This window comes from Schistocerca nitens, chromosome 3, assembly GCF_023898315.1.
Source record: "Schistocerca nitens isolate TAMUIC-IGC-003100 chromosome 3, iqSchNite1.1, whole genome shotgun sequence".
In the NCBI taxonomy this organism is placed as follows: Eukaryota; Metazoa; Arthropoda; class Insecta; order Orthoptera; family Acrididae; genus Schistocerca; species Schistocerca nitens.
In genome coordinates, this window is record NC_064616.1 from 799,590,257 (window position 1) to 799,609,883 (window position 19,627).

General features: G+C 38.9%; 1 protein-coding gene across 1 annotated transcript in view; it reads right to left on the minus strand.

Moving 5' to 3' along the window:
* Positions 1–19,627, minus strand: part of LOC126248825 (uncharacterized) — a 651,409-nt gene that overhangs the window by 163,119 nt on the left and 468,663 nt on the right. The window contains exon 9 of the mRNA XM_049950238.1: positions 7,400–7,480. Within this exon, the coding sequence (XP_049806195.1) occupies positions 7,400–7,480 (81 nt within the window). The remainder of the gene's footprint in view (positions 1–7,399; positions 7,481–19,627) is intronic.

Here is a 19,627-nt window from a genome sequence, read left to right on the forward strand (position 1 = left end):
TGTGGTAAAGGGACAGGAACTGTGGAGAGTCAATGGAGGAAATGGTTGGTATCTTTTATATAGGAGGGTAGGTTCCGGCTAATAGGTTGAAGGTGTTGGTCTGCGAGGGAAGAGATTCTCTCAGTGTGGGCACAGTAACTGGCCACAATCGGGCATCCTGGGTAGTTAGATTTATGGACTTTAGGAAGCATGTAGAAGGTAGGTGTACGGGGAGTGGTAGGGGTGAATAGAGAGATGGACTCCAGGGAGAGGTTCTGGAATGGGACTAAGGATTTGAGTAGTGACTGGATTACTGGAATGGGGTCACTGTGGCAAGGTCTGTAGGTGGAAGTATCTGACAGTTGGTGGAGTCTTTCCGCCAGGTAATCCTAGCAATTTAAAACAGCAGTGGTGGAGCCTTTGTCTGCAGGTAGGATTACAAGGTAAGGTTCAGTTTTTAGATGGTGGACTGCAGTTCTTTCTGCGGATGTAAGGTTACTTTGTATGTTGAGGGATTTGGGGAATGATGGTGAGGCAACGTTCGAGGTTAAGAAATTCTGGAAAGTAAACAGGGGGTGGTTTTGATGGCAGTGGGGGTGGATCATAGTTGGATGGACGAGTGAAATGAGGTAGGCAAGTTGCAAAATTGGTCTTTGGTTGAGTCTGAATGGCAGGGTTGATGGCGAAAAAGTATTTCCACTGTCAGGACCAGGAGAATGAGATAAGGTCTTTAACAAGTCCTGCATGATTAAATTTGGGAGTGGGGAAAAAGGTGAGGCCTTTGGAAAGGACTGATATTTTTGTGGGGCTAAGGCTTCTGGCAGAATGGATCATGACTGTATTGTGAGGCTGTTTAGGTTCTGGATTCTGTGTGGTGGTGAGAGGGAGTTTTGGAGGGTGGGGTAAGTGTAGTAGATCTGTGAGACAGGGTTTGTCAGCTATGAAGGGACGGGGATGAGCGGGAGGTTTGGAGGTTGTTGAAGAGGTAGTGGGCATTGGTACTCCAAGGTGGGAGTAGGAAGTGGGCAGGGTAGAGAGCTTTTTGAGTTGGTGCTGTGCATGTTGCTCAAGTTTCTTCTGGGCAAAGGTTTCAATGTGTGTTATGGGTTCCAGGAATTTGGGATTGCATAGCAGGAGAATTTTGTGGATGTAGAGAAGGTACTGCAAAGATCAACTGAATTACATTATCCACCAGGGTGTCAATTAGCTCTCATTGTGCTCTGAAATGAGAAATATCCTGCCCACTATCCTACCCACCCCTTCCACAGTGGTATTCCACCATCCACTGAACTTACACAATATACTCGTCCATCCTTACACAGCCCCTACTCCCAATCCCTTACCTCATTGCTCATACCCCTGTAATAGTCCTAGATGCAAGAACTGTCCTATACATCCTCCCACCACCACCTACTCCAGTGTGGTCACTAACATCACCTATCACATCAAAGGCAGGGCTACCTGTGAAATCAGTCATGTGATATACGAGCTAAGCTGCAACCACTGTGCTGCATTCTGTGTAGGCATGACAACCAACAAGCTGTCTGTCTGCATGAATGGCCATCGACAGACTGTGGCCAAGAAACAAGGGGAACTTTCCCTGCAATATATCCTACATTGGTGTAACCCTCCTGGCCTCAACCTATGTTAGTCACTGTCCTCCCCCATCCAGCCCCTTCCTCGTTCCCATTCCAGCACTACACAGCCGCCATTCCACCACCACACAAAAAGTCTTTTTATTTCTCTTCTTTTCCGCTACTTCCCCTCCCCCCTCCCTCCCCACCTCTTCCCTGCACTCTGTCTAACCTGTAGCACTTCACTGTCCACCAACCCCAACATACAATCCCTACCCATTCCTGCCCCACGCCCCTCATCACCCCTACCCAGCTGCCACTCCCATCATGTACAGGTGCTGCTGCTCACAGTGTGGTGTCAGTTGCCTGCGAGTGCAGTTGTGTGTGTGTGAGTTGCATTTGTGTGAGTGTGTATGTATGTGTGTCCATTGTTGACGAAGTCCTTAATGGCCACAACCTTCAATTGTGAGAGTCCTTTTGTTGTGCCTATCTGTGACTCAGCATCTCCTCTATATGTTGAGTAGCAGCTAACCTTCAGTTACGGCCTTCAGCAATCTCATTTGCCTCTCTAGTTACACCTGAACCAGAACACCTTCTGGTCCACCCAGTGAGTGACTCCTCAAAATGAATCCCTCCTAAATTCAGGCAAAAATTTTAGGACAAAACACCTATAACTTCCTTGAGTCTGGACAATGAGATTTTATGCTAAAGAGGATAGCATATTGGAACTGAATGATATTTTAACCTTGGACATAGCAGCGCAATTCAAGTAAAACTGGAGAAAATATTTAGTTGGTATTTGATATGAATGCCTATTCTGAAAGCCAGAGATATCTCTTCAATTATTCAATTACCTCTTAAAAAAAAAGAAACATTTTGCCTGAAGTATAGAGAATAATAGGTATACTCAGGTGTGGTTAAGCATAATCAGTTTATCTACATAATCACAAGATTGTTTTCATACTAGTTCTGGTCAAAAACATTACTCGAACAAAATTCTGAACTCTTCTGGTCACTTAATAAGGCCAAATGTAAACAATCTCCACAACCAGTCAATAAATTGGAAGAGTAAGACAAGTTGTTGTATGTGTCATAAATTATTCAATGGGTGGAACAACTAACATTCTTGGCTGAGGTAGGGGTATAGTGTGGTGTGGACCTAGGAGCGGAAGCAATGTGGGACACACACACACACACACACACACACACACACACACATATACACACACACACACACACACACACACACACACACACACACACATATACACACACACACACACACACACACACACACACACACAAAGAGAGAGAGAGAGAGAGAGAGAGGGAGTAGGTTGGGAAATAACATAAGTGTGTGAAACATTTAAGTGGCTGCAGCAAAGTAACTGGCACCTACACAGGAAGTTAAGAGCACTGCAAGAAGACCATTAGGAGAAACACTGTGAAAACTGTATAAGAGGATGAAGTGAAACTCTACTCAGGATTAACCTGCTACCCAATTGCAGAGCATGCTGCTCAGCATAATTTGGTGAAATTCAGTGGCTTCACAACTTGTGTTATTTCGATGTTTACCTTACCTCAACACCACATTATTTCAATTGTACATTTGAGAACTGTTCCTGAAACATATCATTTGTTAACACAATCTCCTTTGCCTGAATCTCTGCTGATCTTCATCCCCTGTTTGTCCGTATCCCTCTTCTGGTTCCACTCTACTCATCACTCTCACACCAACTTCCTAATCATCAGATGGTCTGTTTCACTAGCATATGATTTACCCCATACTGTTTCCTCTATGTTTCTCCTAGCAGTCCTCTGACTTTTATCTCCCTAACTCTGATCTGAATAGTTGAAGAAATTACTGAGTTTATGTACCAATGTTCAATTGGGCATTGTCATGCAGCAAACTGAAAAATATATATATGAGGTTTCTGTAAATGAATCGTTGCTGATACTCATATTTGCTTTAGTTTGTGCACCAAGATGTGAAAATTTTAAAAAAAGCTCGTGTACTATATATGAAGTCTTCAAGTGAAGATGATGGAGATGCATTCCATCGAAACATTGCTACGAGACAACGACGCTACTCGGCTGACAACCCGTGAAGACTTCACATATGAAATTCACCGAGAAAGCCTGCACTCACATATAACCCTTGCAATATATCTCATCACTTGAGCTTCATATTTTTGCCTCGTAGTGAATATCATACACCTAGGACTTTAAATTGTCATTGAATAGAAGCAGATAAAATGAAAATATTACCTCATATGATGCGTCTAACTTAAAGTTTAGTCTATGTTTCTCATTAAATCTACTTTTGAAGTATCTCATGCCTGCAACTTGAACATTCATCAAGTGTCTGCATGCTTCTTTTGTTTACATTACAAATTATGTTGCTAATGGCTGGGACAGTGTAACAATGTAAAACATATCCAGTCAGTACATTAAAATGAATTAGCTTTCAAAATATTATTTTAGTGCTGTCACAACTATGTGTGATACATTTCAGTATATCATATGAACTTGCTATTGGCTCACTAACTCATTGAGCTTAGGCTGGTTGTCTCTGAAGTTTTTTTTTCCATTTTTGACACTTCATTTAACAAAGCACTGGGCTCAACAATCATTTCTTAAATATAGCATCCACAAGAAACACAGAAATGCGAAAATATACAGAATTTGGGATTGTCCTCTGATATATTCATTCATATGTGAACAATAGCTGACAAAATCACCAAATCTTGTTAGTTTGATGAACTTTGCAGAGATGAATAGGAACGTGCTTTTACCACTGACTCCATTGTTTTCTTTTATTTTTCATTGTTTGATGAAAAAGTAGAAAAATTTTTAAAAAATCTCTAGTCCATCAAAAAAGTGTGAACTAGTCTAGCAAATAAAAAAAGCAGTATATACACTAGTGAGCAGAAACATTAGGACCACCTGTGTAATGGCTTGTTTGCCTGTTGGCTGGTTGGTTGATTTGAGGAAGGGGACCAAACAGGGAGGTCATCAGTTTCATTGGATTAGGGAAGGAGGGGGAAGGAAGTCAGCCATGTACTTTCAAAGGAACCATCCTGGCATTTGCCTGAAGCAATTTAGGGAAATCATGGAAAACCTAAATCAGAATGGCCAGATGTGGATCTGAACCATAATGCTCCTAAATGGGAGTCCAGTGTGCTAACCACTGCACAATCTCACTTGGTTTGTTTATATATCTTTGGAATGAAATACATCACTGATTCTTCATATCAGGGATCCAACAATTTGTTGGTAGGTATTTGGAGGTATGTGACATTAGATGTCTGTGCACAGATGATGCAATTCACATAAATAATGAGCAACTAATGTGTGTATGTGGTGATGGTGCCCAATAACAACACAGATAGGTTCTGTAGGATTTACATCAGACCAATTTGGTCACCAAGACATCAATGTGAGCTCACTATAATGCTCCTCAAACCACTGCAGCAAAGTTATGGCTCCAAGGCATGGAAAACATCATCTGGGAAGACATCAAGCATGAAGGTATTTTAGGTGGTTCACAGCTGTCAGTGTGTCTTCAGTAAGTACCACAGGTGCCATGCAAGTGCCGGAGAATGTCTCCCATAGCATACTGCTGTCACCAGCCAGTGTCTGTCATGAGCTGCATGTTTCAAGCTGCTGTTCATCTTGATGACAGCATTTGTGGAGATGACCATTGACCTAGTGTAGCAAAAATGTGAGTCACCAAAAGAGTTGACACATTTCCACTGATTGATGGTCAAATTTCAATTGTACTATGTCCATTGCAATCATAATTCATGATGTTGTTGTGTCAACATGAGAACAATTAGGGTTGGCCTGCTGTGAAGCTCCATATTCAACAATCTACAATAACTATGTGCTCTGAAAATCCAGCATTGTGCTCTTTGAGCAGAGATGCCACAGATCATCATCTATCCTACTTTACAGAGCAGACAAGCCTCTGAACTGCATTTTCTGTGAAGAACTGTGAACATCCAACAATTTAATACTTAGTGGTAGTTTCACTGTCCTTCTACCTCTTTCTGTAGATATTCACAACGTAGCACTTGAACATTCTACCAGCTTCACTGTTTCTGAGATACTCATTCACAGAGTCTACATAATAATAATCTGCCCTTTGTCAAAGTCGCATATCTCATTGGATTTCCCCATTTGTAGCCCATATCTTAGCTAGGGTAACCCCTGTCCATGTCTGCTCCACTTACATACTTTTGCTACAGCTTAATATGCCCGTAATACCACCAGATGGCATCCATTGTCACAGTGGGCAGTGGTCGTAATTTTTTGGCTGATCTGTGTAAACGGGCAAATGAAAAGAATACTGGAAACTGGGTATATTGTTTGTATTTACTACAGCTCCATAAATACAGGTACATAAAAGTTTTTTAAAAAAAGTGAGAAAAGGAAGATTAGCATTTAAACATAAATGAAATGAAATATGAAATAGTAAGAATCATTTATAATGTTACAATAACAGAAAACCTACCATAGTATAACTAATGGCAAAAAATAACATGAGGCCAGATTTAATAAGATCAGGAAGCTTTTAGTCCACAAAGAAACAGCATGTGTACAGAGTTTAACATTTAATAAGTTTTATCATATGACCAAAGTTATGCATATCAACTGTGTTCTGGTATTGTTAATACTTATTTGTTTTATTTACACATGTTGTGACCAGTTAAAAATTCAGTATAAGAAGTGGATGATAATAATATCTACAAGAAAGTTGTAATACCAGGCAAGTACTTACAAGTGGATGCTGTCACATTCTAGTTTCCAGGCAAAATCATGACTGGAATTATTGGAACAGTTGCTGATGTAAGCCTTTAGGATGTTATATGCTAGTGGAATATGAGGAAAATAAAAGCAAAATGATGTACTTTGCAAGGGGAAGAAACATAGTTGTATATGACTACAATATCAACAAGTCACAATTGGAATCAGTTAACTCACACAATACATGGGAGTAACAGTCCAAAGGTACACTAAATGGAATGATCACACAGCTAAAGCAGATGGCAGACTGTGGTTCATTGGTGGGACACTGGGGAAATGCAGTCTATCTACAAAGGAGATTACTTGTAATGCCAATGTCGCCAGAATATTGCTTAAGTGTGTGGGGCCTATATCATACAGGACTAAAACAGTATATTGAAAGTATATGAGGAAGGGCAGCACATTATGGTCACAGGTTTGTTAGGCTCATGGTTGAGTGTTATGGAGATGCTGTAAAATCTGAACTGGCATACACTTTAAGAAAGATGTGAACAATTCTGTGAAAGCCTACTTACAAACTTTCAAAAAACAGCTCAGGTGAGGAAGCTAGGAATATGCAACAAACACCTTTGTAGCCCTTCCATAGGAATCTTGAAGACAAAATTAGATTAATAGCAGAGAGCACTAAGGTCTTAAGGCAATTATTCTTCTCAAGCTCCATATGCTAATGGAATGGGAAGTGTCATGCTAAATGCCTCAATAGTAAGTACCTACCACCATGCATTTAAGAGTGGTTTGTAGAGTATAGGTGTAGATGCAGTGTAACAATATTCAGATAGCATTTGATAAATACATGGGATTTCATGACTTTTTTTATCAGATGCCATTTATGGATAGATGCTTCCATGAGTAAAAAAGAAAAATTGTAGACACTATCATTTCTTTTATCAAGGTTCTGCACAGATATTGCATCTCATAAAAACAAAAATTAGTAACCAACACACTTATGACAGTGCCAAATGAAAGTCAAATACCAAGACTCTTTATAATAAGAAATGTGTAGTTTTAGTACTAGAGAGAAATAAGATGCACAGTACCTTTGTGTGTCGATCAATAAGCCAATTTAATTCAAAATCTTCATCATCATCACCAAAGGGATTGATCAGCTGCTCTGCAACCTAGAATTGGTCAATTTGCAGAAGTTGATAGCTAATCATATATAATGACAATTATTATTGTGTATGAGAAAATTTTGAAGAATTAAGTGGTGAAAAAGATAGATAGATAGAGAGGTAGATATGTAGGTAGGTAGGTAGGTGTAGAGAGAGAGAGAGAGAGAGAGAGAGAGAGAGAGAGAGAGAGAGAGAGAGAGTCAGTCACAAGAGCTGCAATCATCAGTATGATAGCAGAGCTAATAAAATCATTCAAAACACTTGGTTTAGTGCTACTGTCACAACAGACTGGTATTTAAGGATTCTTCTGAGAGGGAAAGGCTTTCTTAATTATTTTAATGAAAAAGAAGGCAATCACAGTGCAGGATCTAGAAAGATAGCTGAATACAGAGGAGGAAACTGAAAACAAATCTGAATGATAATATTGTTCTCAGGACTGGTACTGGATCATGTTGTGTAAATGACACATTCCATTATAGCAACTGCTTAACAAGTTCAGGCAGTCAATGCTGGTGACTATTGGAAAACAGCAACTTCTGATTTCCAAATTGTTACAGTTTTCTTAGGGAGGTCACATTTTGAAGTGGTGCAAGGATGACTGGTAGCATCTTAGGGCACTGTACTGGGAATACCTAAGTTATGAATACTGTAAGCAGGTACTCCATGACGACACACAGTGTTTATGCTCATGGTAAAATTTCTGAACAAAACAGTGCAAGCAGACATTGTCACCTTTGGAAGCCCTCTGTCTGCTGTAATAGCCAACTATTTTAACATATAATTAGCTGTGCCCAGCTTGCATTGCAATGCCTCTTTCTCTTTCTAAGTATATACACATATACAAAGCAGAGACAATTACAGTGTAAAAAATATATGAAAGACAATGACTATTGTGCTTGAAATTAAATTTAAAAAAGTTTTTGCAAGTGCTTTGGGATATACAATATTTTTGGTTTTTCTGTTTTCTGCAAAAACAAATAAATGTGTGGCTGACCCAACTGTGGATATTCATACAAGGTTACATTAGGTTCATATAAAAGATTACTCTCCAGCATCTTACTCATGCAGAACTAGACTGACAGAAAAAAACTGCAACACCAAAAAATAATTGATGAAGTGTAATCAAATTTTGAGAATACATTTGTCTATGTAATGTATTTAAGTGATTAACATTGAGGACCTGTGGTTAACATAAGTGTGAAACCGCTGAAAATGTGAAATACTAGTATATTAATAATCAGTGTAACTCCCAGAATGTTGCACGCATGTTGGTGTACAGGTGCTGGATGTCAGTTTGTGGAATGGGGTTCCATGCCTGTTGCACTTGGTTGGTCAATATAGGGGCAGTCATCATTCGATGATGTCCAATATGTGCTCGATTGGAGACAGATCTGGGGATTGAGCAAGCCAAAGCAAGAAGTCAACACTCTGTAGAGCACATTGGGTTACAACAGCGGTATGTGGGAAAGTGAGATCCTGTTGGAAAACACCCCCTGGAATGCTGCTCATGGATGGCAGCACAACAGGTTGAATCACCAGACTGATGTACAAATATGCAGACAGGATGTGTGGGGTAACCATAAGAGTGCTCCTACTGTCATACAAAATTACACTCCAGACCATAACTCAAGGTTTAGGTCCAGTATGCCTAGCACACAAACTGATTGGTTGCAGAGCCTCAACTGGGCTCCTTATAATCAACACACAGCCATCACTGGCACCAAGGCAGAACCAGCATTCATTGGAAAACCCAACAGACCTCCACCCTGCCCTCCAATGAGCTCTTACTTGACATCACTGAAGTCATAAATGGCAGTGGCTTAGGGTCAGTGGAACACATGGCCTTGAAGTAACCACTTTATAACAGTTCTTTGTGTCACTATGGTACCAACTGCTGCTCAAATTGCTGCTGCAGAAGAAGTATGATGTGCCAGAGCCATATGCCAAACATGATGGTCTTCTCTCTTAGTAGTGATGTGTGGCAATCCAGAGCCTGTTCTTTTTGTGGCCATACATTTTTATGACCACCACTGCCAGCATCCATGCAAAGTGGCTACATTTCTGTAAAGTCTCTCTGGAATATCACAGAAGGAACATCCAGCTTCTTGTAGCCCTATATTACAGACTTATTCAAACTCAGTGTGGTGCTGATAATGATATCTTTGTTATCTTAACGACACTATTGTCTAACATTGACTCACCACATACAGTCTCAAAGGTAACTAATCCTCACAACAGTTACATTGTGTATTTAAAGTAAAGCTCATCTAATCCTCATAATGGAAATATTAGCACCACTCTTATGCGACTGGTGCAAAATTTGAGCAGACAACATCTTTCAGACGTAGAAACACACCTACCAACTTTCGTTTATGTCACTTAACTCCTTTTTGGTGTTTCAATTTTTTGTCAGTGTAAGATGGGAAAAGGAGGAGTTGTTACATATATCAATATATAAGACAAGGAAAAAAATATTCAGATAAGTATATTTTGTAGTGATGTGCACACAACAATGTGTGCTTGTGTAATAATACTGGAAAATGGTTCACTTTTAATTGTAACTGATAAAGATCAGCACAGGGAAATTTTCAGCTGTTTATTAGGAATCTGGATTCCTTACTATGCTATCTGTTACATATCAACAAGCAGTTAATAATCTGCGGTGACTTCAGTGTAGATATTTTAAAAGCATTCTGATAGGAAAAATGAACAGGAAATGCTGTTTGGATCCCACAATTTGATTTCAGTAATTATCTTTCCAACATGGCTGGATAAAAACAATAGGAACCTAACTGGTAATGTTTTCTTTCGTGAAGCTCAAAGCAAGAAAATAACTGTTTACCCAGTAACAAATGAGTTCTCTGGTCATGATGTACAGTTAATTAGGATAGATAACATAGTGCCTTACAGTATTGACACTCCTCAGTGGAAATCAATTAGAATAATTAATGACCCCAGGACAGATGTTTTTAAGGATAATTTACAGGAGGTGATCTGGGATGAAATTTATAAAGAGCCAAATGCTAGAATAAAATTTAACCTATTCCACAATAAATTCATATCACTATCTGAAAACAGCTTTCTGCATAAGCTAATCAGAAAGGACATTAAACAGCCATTTAAAAAACCCATGGGTCATTAGAGGGATTAAAGTCTCTTGTGAAAAGAAAAGGGAAATATGTATCTGTTGGCCAGAACAAATAAAGATCCTACAGAAATCACACACTATAGAAGTTACTCTAAAATTTACGAAGAAAAGTTATTAAAAATCAAAGAACATGCACATAATGTCAGAAATCAGTAACTCTGACAACAAACTTAGGGCTATATGGAATATAGTGAAATGAGGGACAGGACAATGAACCACAGAAGAGGATACCATCACTGTTGAACTGAATGGAAGGCCTATAAACGATGAACCACAGGTAGCATATCTATTCAATAATTACTTCTTAAATATGGTAGAAAGTATATGGACATACAGATGAAGAGAAAAATCATAACAGTATGTTGAAAAAGTAACTCTCATAAAAATTCAGTCATGTGAGTGTATCACCAACTTCTCCTTTTGAAATTAAGAAAGTCATATATTCTCTCAAAAATAAAAGCTCATCTGGTTTTGATCATGTTTCCAATAGTTTAATAAAGATTTGTTCCCATATAATGAGCCCTGCCTTATTTGAAATACATAATGTGTCACTAACTCAAGGCATTTTTCCAGAGAAACTGAAACATGCCATTGTCAAACAAACCCCTACTTAAGAAAGGTGTTAGGAGAGATACCAATAACTGCTGACCTGTTTCACTGCTGATATTATTTTCTAAAATTTTTGGGAAGGTGATGTATTCTACAACAGTATTTCAATATAGTAACAGAAATATTCTCAGCAAATGATAGTTTGGGTTTCAGAAGAGTTGCCCTACTCAGAATGCCATTTGCATGTCCAGTTACCAAATTTTACAACAGTGCTTGTTGGAATTTTCTGTGACATATCTAAGGAATATGACTGTGTGAATTACAATATTCTCCTAGATAAACTGAGATTTTGTGGGGTTGATGGTGCAGCCAACCAATGGATAATGTAATATCTAACCAAAATTATGCAGGAAGTTGTACTTAGTAATTCAGTTATTGTAGTCTGGGGACATTATACTGACTGGGGAGACATCACAATGTGGTTTTCCAAGGCTCAATCTTAGGTCCACTCTGGTTCCTCACGAATGTAAACAATCATCCATCTAATACACAATAATCAGAATTAGTTCTTCCTGCACATTACACTAGTATTCTAATCAATCCAAGCATACATAGCTGGCTGGAGTGGCCGAGCGGTTCTAGGCGCTACAGTCTGGAGCCTTGTGACTGTTACGGTCGCAAGTTTGAATCCTGCCTTGGGCATGGATGTGTGTGATGTCCATAGATTAGTTAGGTTTAAGTAGTTCTAAGTTCTAGGGGACTGATGACCTCAGAAGTTAAGTGCCATAGTGCTCAGAGCCATTTGAACCATTTGAACCAAGCATACATACAGCAACAGAAGAAATGGGAAACAATGTTCTTAAAAGTATCAAAGATTTGTTTTTGGCAAACTGTCTCACCCTTCATTTTAAAAAGCCACAATGTATCAGTTCTGAACATCTAGGAACTACACCAATTGCAAGTGTAACACATGGTGAGGAAACAATAAATAGGGTAGAAACTTCAATTTTTTTGGTGTCCATATTGATGAGAATTTAAACTGGAAAAACACATTTTGGAACTCTCGAAACAACTTAGTTCAAACACATTAGTACTTAGAACCACTGCAAATCTTGGGGAGAGACAAATGAGAAAGTTGACATATTTTAGATATTTTCATTCAATAATGTCATATTGAATAATGATCTGGGGTAACTCATCTTTAAGAAACAGTCTTCATTACTCAAAAATGTGCTGTAAGAGTAATATGTGGTGTTCACCCATGATCATCTTGGAGACATATGTTTAAAAAGTTGGGCATTCTGACCACTCCCACATGTTCGAAAGGAACAATGATGTACATAAATGCAATATCAAAAGGAAAAATTGCTGAACAAACTGAAAAAGTTTCTCCATGAGAACTACTTATATTCTCTAGAAGAATTTCTATTATTGCAACGTGTGAAAGATGGTGGGTACAAAATACTTACTTGCTTCTGAATATTTATTTTTTTTAAAAAATCTTATAAATGTTCAGCATGTAGCCATATTTAAAAATCAATTTGTAATGTGAATATAAAATGACTCATTCCACACAAGTGATCTGTGGAACATGAAACCAACTAACTAACTAACTGACTGACTGACTATGTGGAAAAGCATATATTTTCCAGATTTAATCCACACACTTGATGAAATTTGCCTGCAGCTTCATCTGATGTGCATATGTTGCATGTATTTTATGTATATTTAACATATTTCACACATGTTTATACACATATTTCATCCATATCTCTAGCAAATTTTGTCCTGCAGTGTCATTTAAATCCTGAGGAAATTTGTGATTCTACCAGTAACTGATGGTTGTTTCGAGAAAGTGACTTTCACTGGCAACGTTCTGATTCTCTGCTCCACTGTTTCACACTGTACCACTTTAGGGACGATGTTAAATTTGTCTATGGCATTGAGCCATGTGGCATGACTGTTGCTTCTGGAACATGCTGGCAAAATTATTGGTTTGCTGCAATGCTCATTCTCACGGTGTGGTCTATGCACTAAGCAATTCAAATAAGAGACAGGTAGTGCTTAGTAATTTTATAGTATTCCAGACAATTAACTGCCAAAATGAAATAACAACAATTTTTTTGGACGTTTCTACATGTCTCATCCACAACCAATCCCTAGTATTAGTAAGGGTATCTTATTAGCACAGTATTTTTATGCAAATAATGAGTAAATATTTCCAGATAGCTAGTGATATGTGTGCCAATTTTTGGTAGAAATTCCTTCAGGCCTTATAGAGATATGTCAATGTGTCACTGTATTTGCACCCCACTCCTACCCCCAACTCTAGGGGTGAAATTTCAGTGTAACTGCCACCAATAATTCTAGTGACCCCAAAAACTATGGACTTGACACTAATGTTGGTCATTATCGAATATTTTTACATGTCATGTCTTCTCACCCCCTCAACAAAAGGATATTACGAGCAAAAAATTTTTATACAAATAGTCGTGCATACACAAAATTTGATTGAAACTGTTCCAGATGTTCCTGAGTTAAGTTTCTATGTTACCCCCTTTCCATCCCCATCCCTACAGGTGGTATGTGGTTTTACCTTCTTGGAAACTTTTGCAGGTGTGTGTGCAACATCTAATCAAAGTTTCATCTCAGTCAGATGAATGGTGTAGTAATGCATAGAACATGAACAAATAAATATTCATTTTTACATATTAGTGTCTGAAGTGAAAGCACTACAGTCAGAAGTGTTAAAACCCTCCTTCTGGCAGTGCACAGATAATACAGTTCTACTGTTTCTGTATGATATAGAAACATTACTTGTTTCACGAGCATCTAAATTCATTCCATTCAAAAATTCATTTTATGATGCAGGTAGAAAAACATGGCACATTACCCATCACGGACATTTTGGCAGGAAGGAAATCTGCTGGAACATATTGTGCACTGTAAACCACCTCAAAATATCTATATTTTGAAGCTTAGAGTTATAACTAGCTTTCATGGCATGTTGGTACAATGTACACTTATTTCAGATAACACATGTTGTTTCCAGTCTGTTGGGTGAGCTTTAGTATCTGTGGTTGATTTTCCAATAGAACTGGTACTCAGAGAAACAATTTCATCTCGTATTTTAGCCAAAGCTAGTCTGGTTCTGGAAAAATTATGAAGAAATGGGGGAATCCTTTATTGTCACCATAGCTGGCTGTCATTCTTGTAGAATAGGAAGAATACTCAACATTCACAACATTATCTGTCTTTGTCCACCTACAAAAACTGAGGAATTTCCTGGAATCTCTCAGAGGAAATCTTGGCTTTAAGAATGAAACATAAGCACTGCCAGTAATTAAATTCATGACACCCTGAAGATGATATATAACAAATGTCAAATTAACACAATGTGTACTGTATGCTTGGAAATGCAAATAATTGGCATTTCAGGGTAACTGTGCAAAGTAGGTAGGAGTAACCCCAGCTAAATTCTGTATATAAAGAAAGATTACGCTGTGGATTTCTCATTCAGAAATCATATTCGAATGTCAATGATCATGTTATGCCTTGTACGAGAAGGAGAAAGGTCTCCCCACACATCTGAGAATTTGACAGTGGTAAGACTATGGACTATTGGTAGTACAGTTTATTGTTCAACAATACTGCTGTTCCCATCTGTCAGGATCTCATGACTGTCATGTGAATATGTAATTGACAGATTTGGGAGACCCACACTGGGACTCATTGCCACGTCGGATAGCAGATGAAAAATGCCCAAGAGGACGGAGATATTGTGTAGTCAAAAGTGTGAGATTGTGTACAGCCTAATTGTGCCTCAAGTTAGGAAATGGTTTCATTTGCCTCAAAACAAGTATTCACATGGGCAGTCCATACACTGACATCTGGAATCCCACAGACTGTCAGTACATTGACTGTCACAGCCGTTTCCCTCAAAGCAGTGACAGAGTGAGGCCCATTGACAGTGGTGGACCCACAGACCGCACTGGTGTAGGAAGTGCTACCATGCCAGCTTTTCAGAAGGTAAGTTCCAGTTCCAAGTACACAATCTTTCCTGATGTATCCACATGTGGAGGCTCCAAGGACAATACATGTTGCTGTACTGCAGCTGTCACCATCATACAGACCTAGTTTTATAGTGATGCGGTCACATTTGGTGCATGTAGCTAGTAAACTGGACATCAGAAACTACACTTCTTATGTGTTAAGGCTGACAGCTGACAACTGACAGCTGTGCCACGTCTTTGAGGTCTCCATGTCATTATCTTTCAACAAGTTAACCTGATGTGCCTGTGCTGTTCTGACCTAACCCCAATACAATGGGTGTTTCTTGCCCCAATGAAGATGTTATCCAGATCACTCCCTCACTGAAAACATCTGCCCGTGGGCTGCTGAGAGACTTGTGTGCCACCAGCCACTATAGTTACGGGGTCTGGCATAGAGCTGAATCAGTATGAAATGATGTATCCATATATGTCATCCAAGGTCAGGTTTACTCTGTGACCAGTCAGGTTAAAGCCATCATTGCTACCCAGGTAGTCATTCTGTGTAGAAAATTTTACCCTCCATATACCCTCAAATTGACTACATATTTAATCCTGTATTCTTCCTACTATGCTGTATAGGCACAATAAGTAAAAGTTCATTATTTGCTATTCTTTCTGGTACTGGAATTTTAATGGCTGGCAGTGTACAAGATTCTGTGGCAGTGTGGCAAGACATGTATTGACCAGACATCTCACACACAGTAAAAGACTGTTGCAATAAGCACCATCATCATACATACCTTAACCAGACAGGTAATGCTGTTGTCACAGACAACTGTCTCACATACTCAGTTTTGTCCTACTAGGGCTCAATTATAACTGAGGTGGTGCACATTTCCACAACAAGTCAAATTCATCAACAGGTATTCTGCATTCCAACACAATTCAGAACTCGGCCCTGTTCTTTCTACCGTCAGCTTTTGAGAAATTGGGCATAAATTTCTGATGGTAGACCCACTGCAGCATAGTGAAGGACCCATGTAGTAACCAAATTTGGCTTGACTCCTGGCCACAGAAATGTCTGGCAACAGCACTGGCTGCCCTTCATATGCATAAAGGCATGTGGTCCAGATGGCAAAGATCGAGGAACTTCTTCTTCTCCTGATGTATGGGGTCAATGTTCATTATCGCTATCTCTTGCATATTTGGTCTGACATTTCTGGCTGCCATACACTGCTGTATCTCTTCTCTTACTATCTGGAGAAAGTGAGAAGTGAGGTCATGACAGTTCTACAACTGCCAAAGGGACCACATTTAGAATTCAATTGTACTTCTTTAATCTGATTCTTTTTCTATCATGTGTCCTCAATGTACTGGAATTGCTTGACAAACTTTTTGTTGTTGTGACATTCTTTACCAGAAGAGCTTGGTACAAGTGGTCTGTGTGTCCTTTTATCAGATGTGAGATTTTTGTCAGCTTCTGTCATATTCAGATTTACTATGTTGCAAAGGACCAAAACATCCTGTATGTACAAGTGCATCATTTCACCATGACAATAAGTGCTGTTCTTCAGCTTTTCCTCTGCTAAACAGATGTGATATTTGTTGTCACCAAATGTTTTGTTTAATATGTCCTCAAATTTTTTCCAGGTATTGAGTTCCTCTTCACTGTTTTTGAATCACTGCTGGGATGCACCATCTGAGTAAAAGTACACATTTGACAAACACATATTTTCAGCCATTTTGTTGGGTCATGACCAGCATTTCTCATAAACACCAATGGATGCCTAATTTGCAGTTGACTTACTACGTGTTTGAAATATATTATCTGCTGAGTATATGGACTGTGGAAATAATGTAGTGCTTGTATTCCTGTTCCTGTCCATGCCTAATTGGAGCCACAGCTATGTAGATGTCTTGAGGGTACCTGGTGTCTCCCCTGAACAACATCACATAAAAACCACAATCAAGTCCACATCCAAAGGTAGTTTTGTCAATGGAGCACAACATTTAGAACTAAATGCAGATTTATTAATGTCACCAAATTACAGTCAGAACAAAAGTGATTTCCTGGATAGAGAGTGCAGTGATTTTTACAAACATGGAATATTACAGAAAGCTAATATTTTTACGGCCATCAAATACTCCAGATACACAAATGTTACAAACATGAGATCATTCAAAAACCTTCCAGAAATGAGAAATATGAAATAACAAATTGCTGGTGGTCAAGTTTCAACTGATGACACACAATATGCCAGTTGGAAACTTTAACCACTACAACATGCTGAGGGCACTAGAGCTTGTGATAACATGTATCACTTCCTTCATAATGCAGTCCCAGTAGGACAAAACTGAGATTATAAGACATTGATATGTGAAAACAGCTGTAGCTCATTGGCTTAGGCATGTTTGATGGTGCTGTTGATTGAAACAGTCTTTTACCATATGTGACATGCCTGATCAATAAATAACTTTCCATGTGGCTATAGAATCTTATACATAGCTGCCCATTAAATTTTCAATACCTGGAAAGATAGGGAATAATGAAATTTTACTTATTGTGCTTATACAGTACAGTAGGAAGAATACAGGATTAAATTTGTATTGAGAACAAGGTTTCCACTCTGCAGTGGAGCGTGTGCTAATACGAAGCTTCATGGCAGATTGAAACTATGCACTGGACTGAGACTCAAACTCAGGACATTTACCTTTCATGGGCAAGTGTTCTACCAACTGAGCTACACAAGCATGCATGACTCATGACCTGTCCTCACAGCAAAGGTCCCACGTTTGAGTCTCAGTCCAGCACACGGTATTAATCTGTCAGGAAGTTTCATATCAATGCACACTGTGCTTCAGAGAGGAAATCTCATTCTGGAAAAATCCCTCAGGATGTGGCTAAGCTGTATCTCCACAGTATCCCTTCTTTCAAGAGAGCTTCTGTGAAGTTTGGAAGGTAGGATATGAGATTCTAGTGGAAGTAAGGTCGTGAGTCATGCTGAGGTAGTTCATTTGGTAGAGCACTTGTCTTTGAAAGGCAAGGGTCTCAAGTTTGAGTCTCAGCCTGGCACACAGTTTTAATCTGACAAGATGTTTCATTAGATTTGCAGTAGATGTTGGGGTATACAGAGTGCAAAATTTACTGCACAGAGTGGCTACCTGTGGCAGCAACAATGGCTTTAACCTGACAGGCCACAGAGTAAAACTGAGCTTGAAAGACATATATGGGTACATCATTTCATACTATTTCAGCTCTGTGCTTAAGTTCATTTGTCATAACAGTTACTGAATGGTGGCCTGCCAGTCTCTCATAAACCCATGACCAAACGCTTTCAGTAGTTGAAAGATCTGGATAACATGCTGGTTGAGGCAACAGTCAGACACCCTCTGTCTGAGAATAAGTCTGAACAGAATGAGCAACATGCACTCTTGCATTATCTTGTTGAAAAGTAATGTCACAGAAACCTCAATGACAGGGCACAGCTACCAGCCTTAACACATCAGAAATGTCTAACTTACTCGCTATATGAACAAAAGATGACTGTGTCATGTACCCAATGGCACTCATGTATCTGGTGGCACTCAGTTCCCACTAGAGGATCTTGAGATTCTAATGTCATCTGTCTAGTTGCAACTAGATTATACATGTGGAAATTCCAGAAGTGCCCGCTGTGAGAATATTGCCATAATATAGACATAAGGAGTTGATAGTTGCCAGGAGTCACCAGCAGTCACAGTCTGAAGATACTGAGTGGCTGTCTGAGTGAAATATTGTGGGATTTGCACATCATCCAATTGCAATCCTGAGAACTGTAAGTTCAGAAAATATGTGTTAACAGAAGTTGACAGAAGTTAATATAATTTTAAATAATGATCTTGAAACATATGAATACAAAATGGATGTTATAGCAGATTTATTGCAACAAAGTATTGGAGATTTAAAAATAATATAAATGGATGTATGATTCATTTAGATGAACTACAGTTAACAAAACATGTAGGTCCAGTATTTCTGAGTGGCATTTGGCTGTTGAGATAGCAATGGTTAATTTGGGTCATTATAGCTGGTATCCAAGTACTGCAGGCAAGGAGGAGTTGCCATTCACATTAGGAGGAGATAAAAATAGAAAAATATTGAAGCTGCAAGTAGAAATTTGTGGAAACTTAATAGTAACTTAGAGCTCCTGTTAGAAATTTCGAATTATTCACAATTTTTTTTGTTAATTGATAGAGGTATTGAGTTGTTGACAGGCACGTAAACACAACTGAAAACTTATTAGTTTTTGGATAAGTCCTTTCTTGAGCTATACACACACACACCCGTAAAGTTTCATTGTGCCATGAACCACTTTGATTTCCTGGCAGATGCCTGTCTGACTCCTTCGCCTACAAGCTGTGACACAGTGATACAGTGATCACACTCAGAAAGTCTAGCAGAATCTCAAATCCTTACTCAAATAT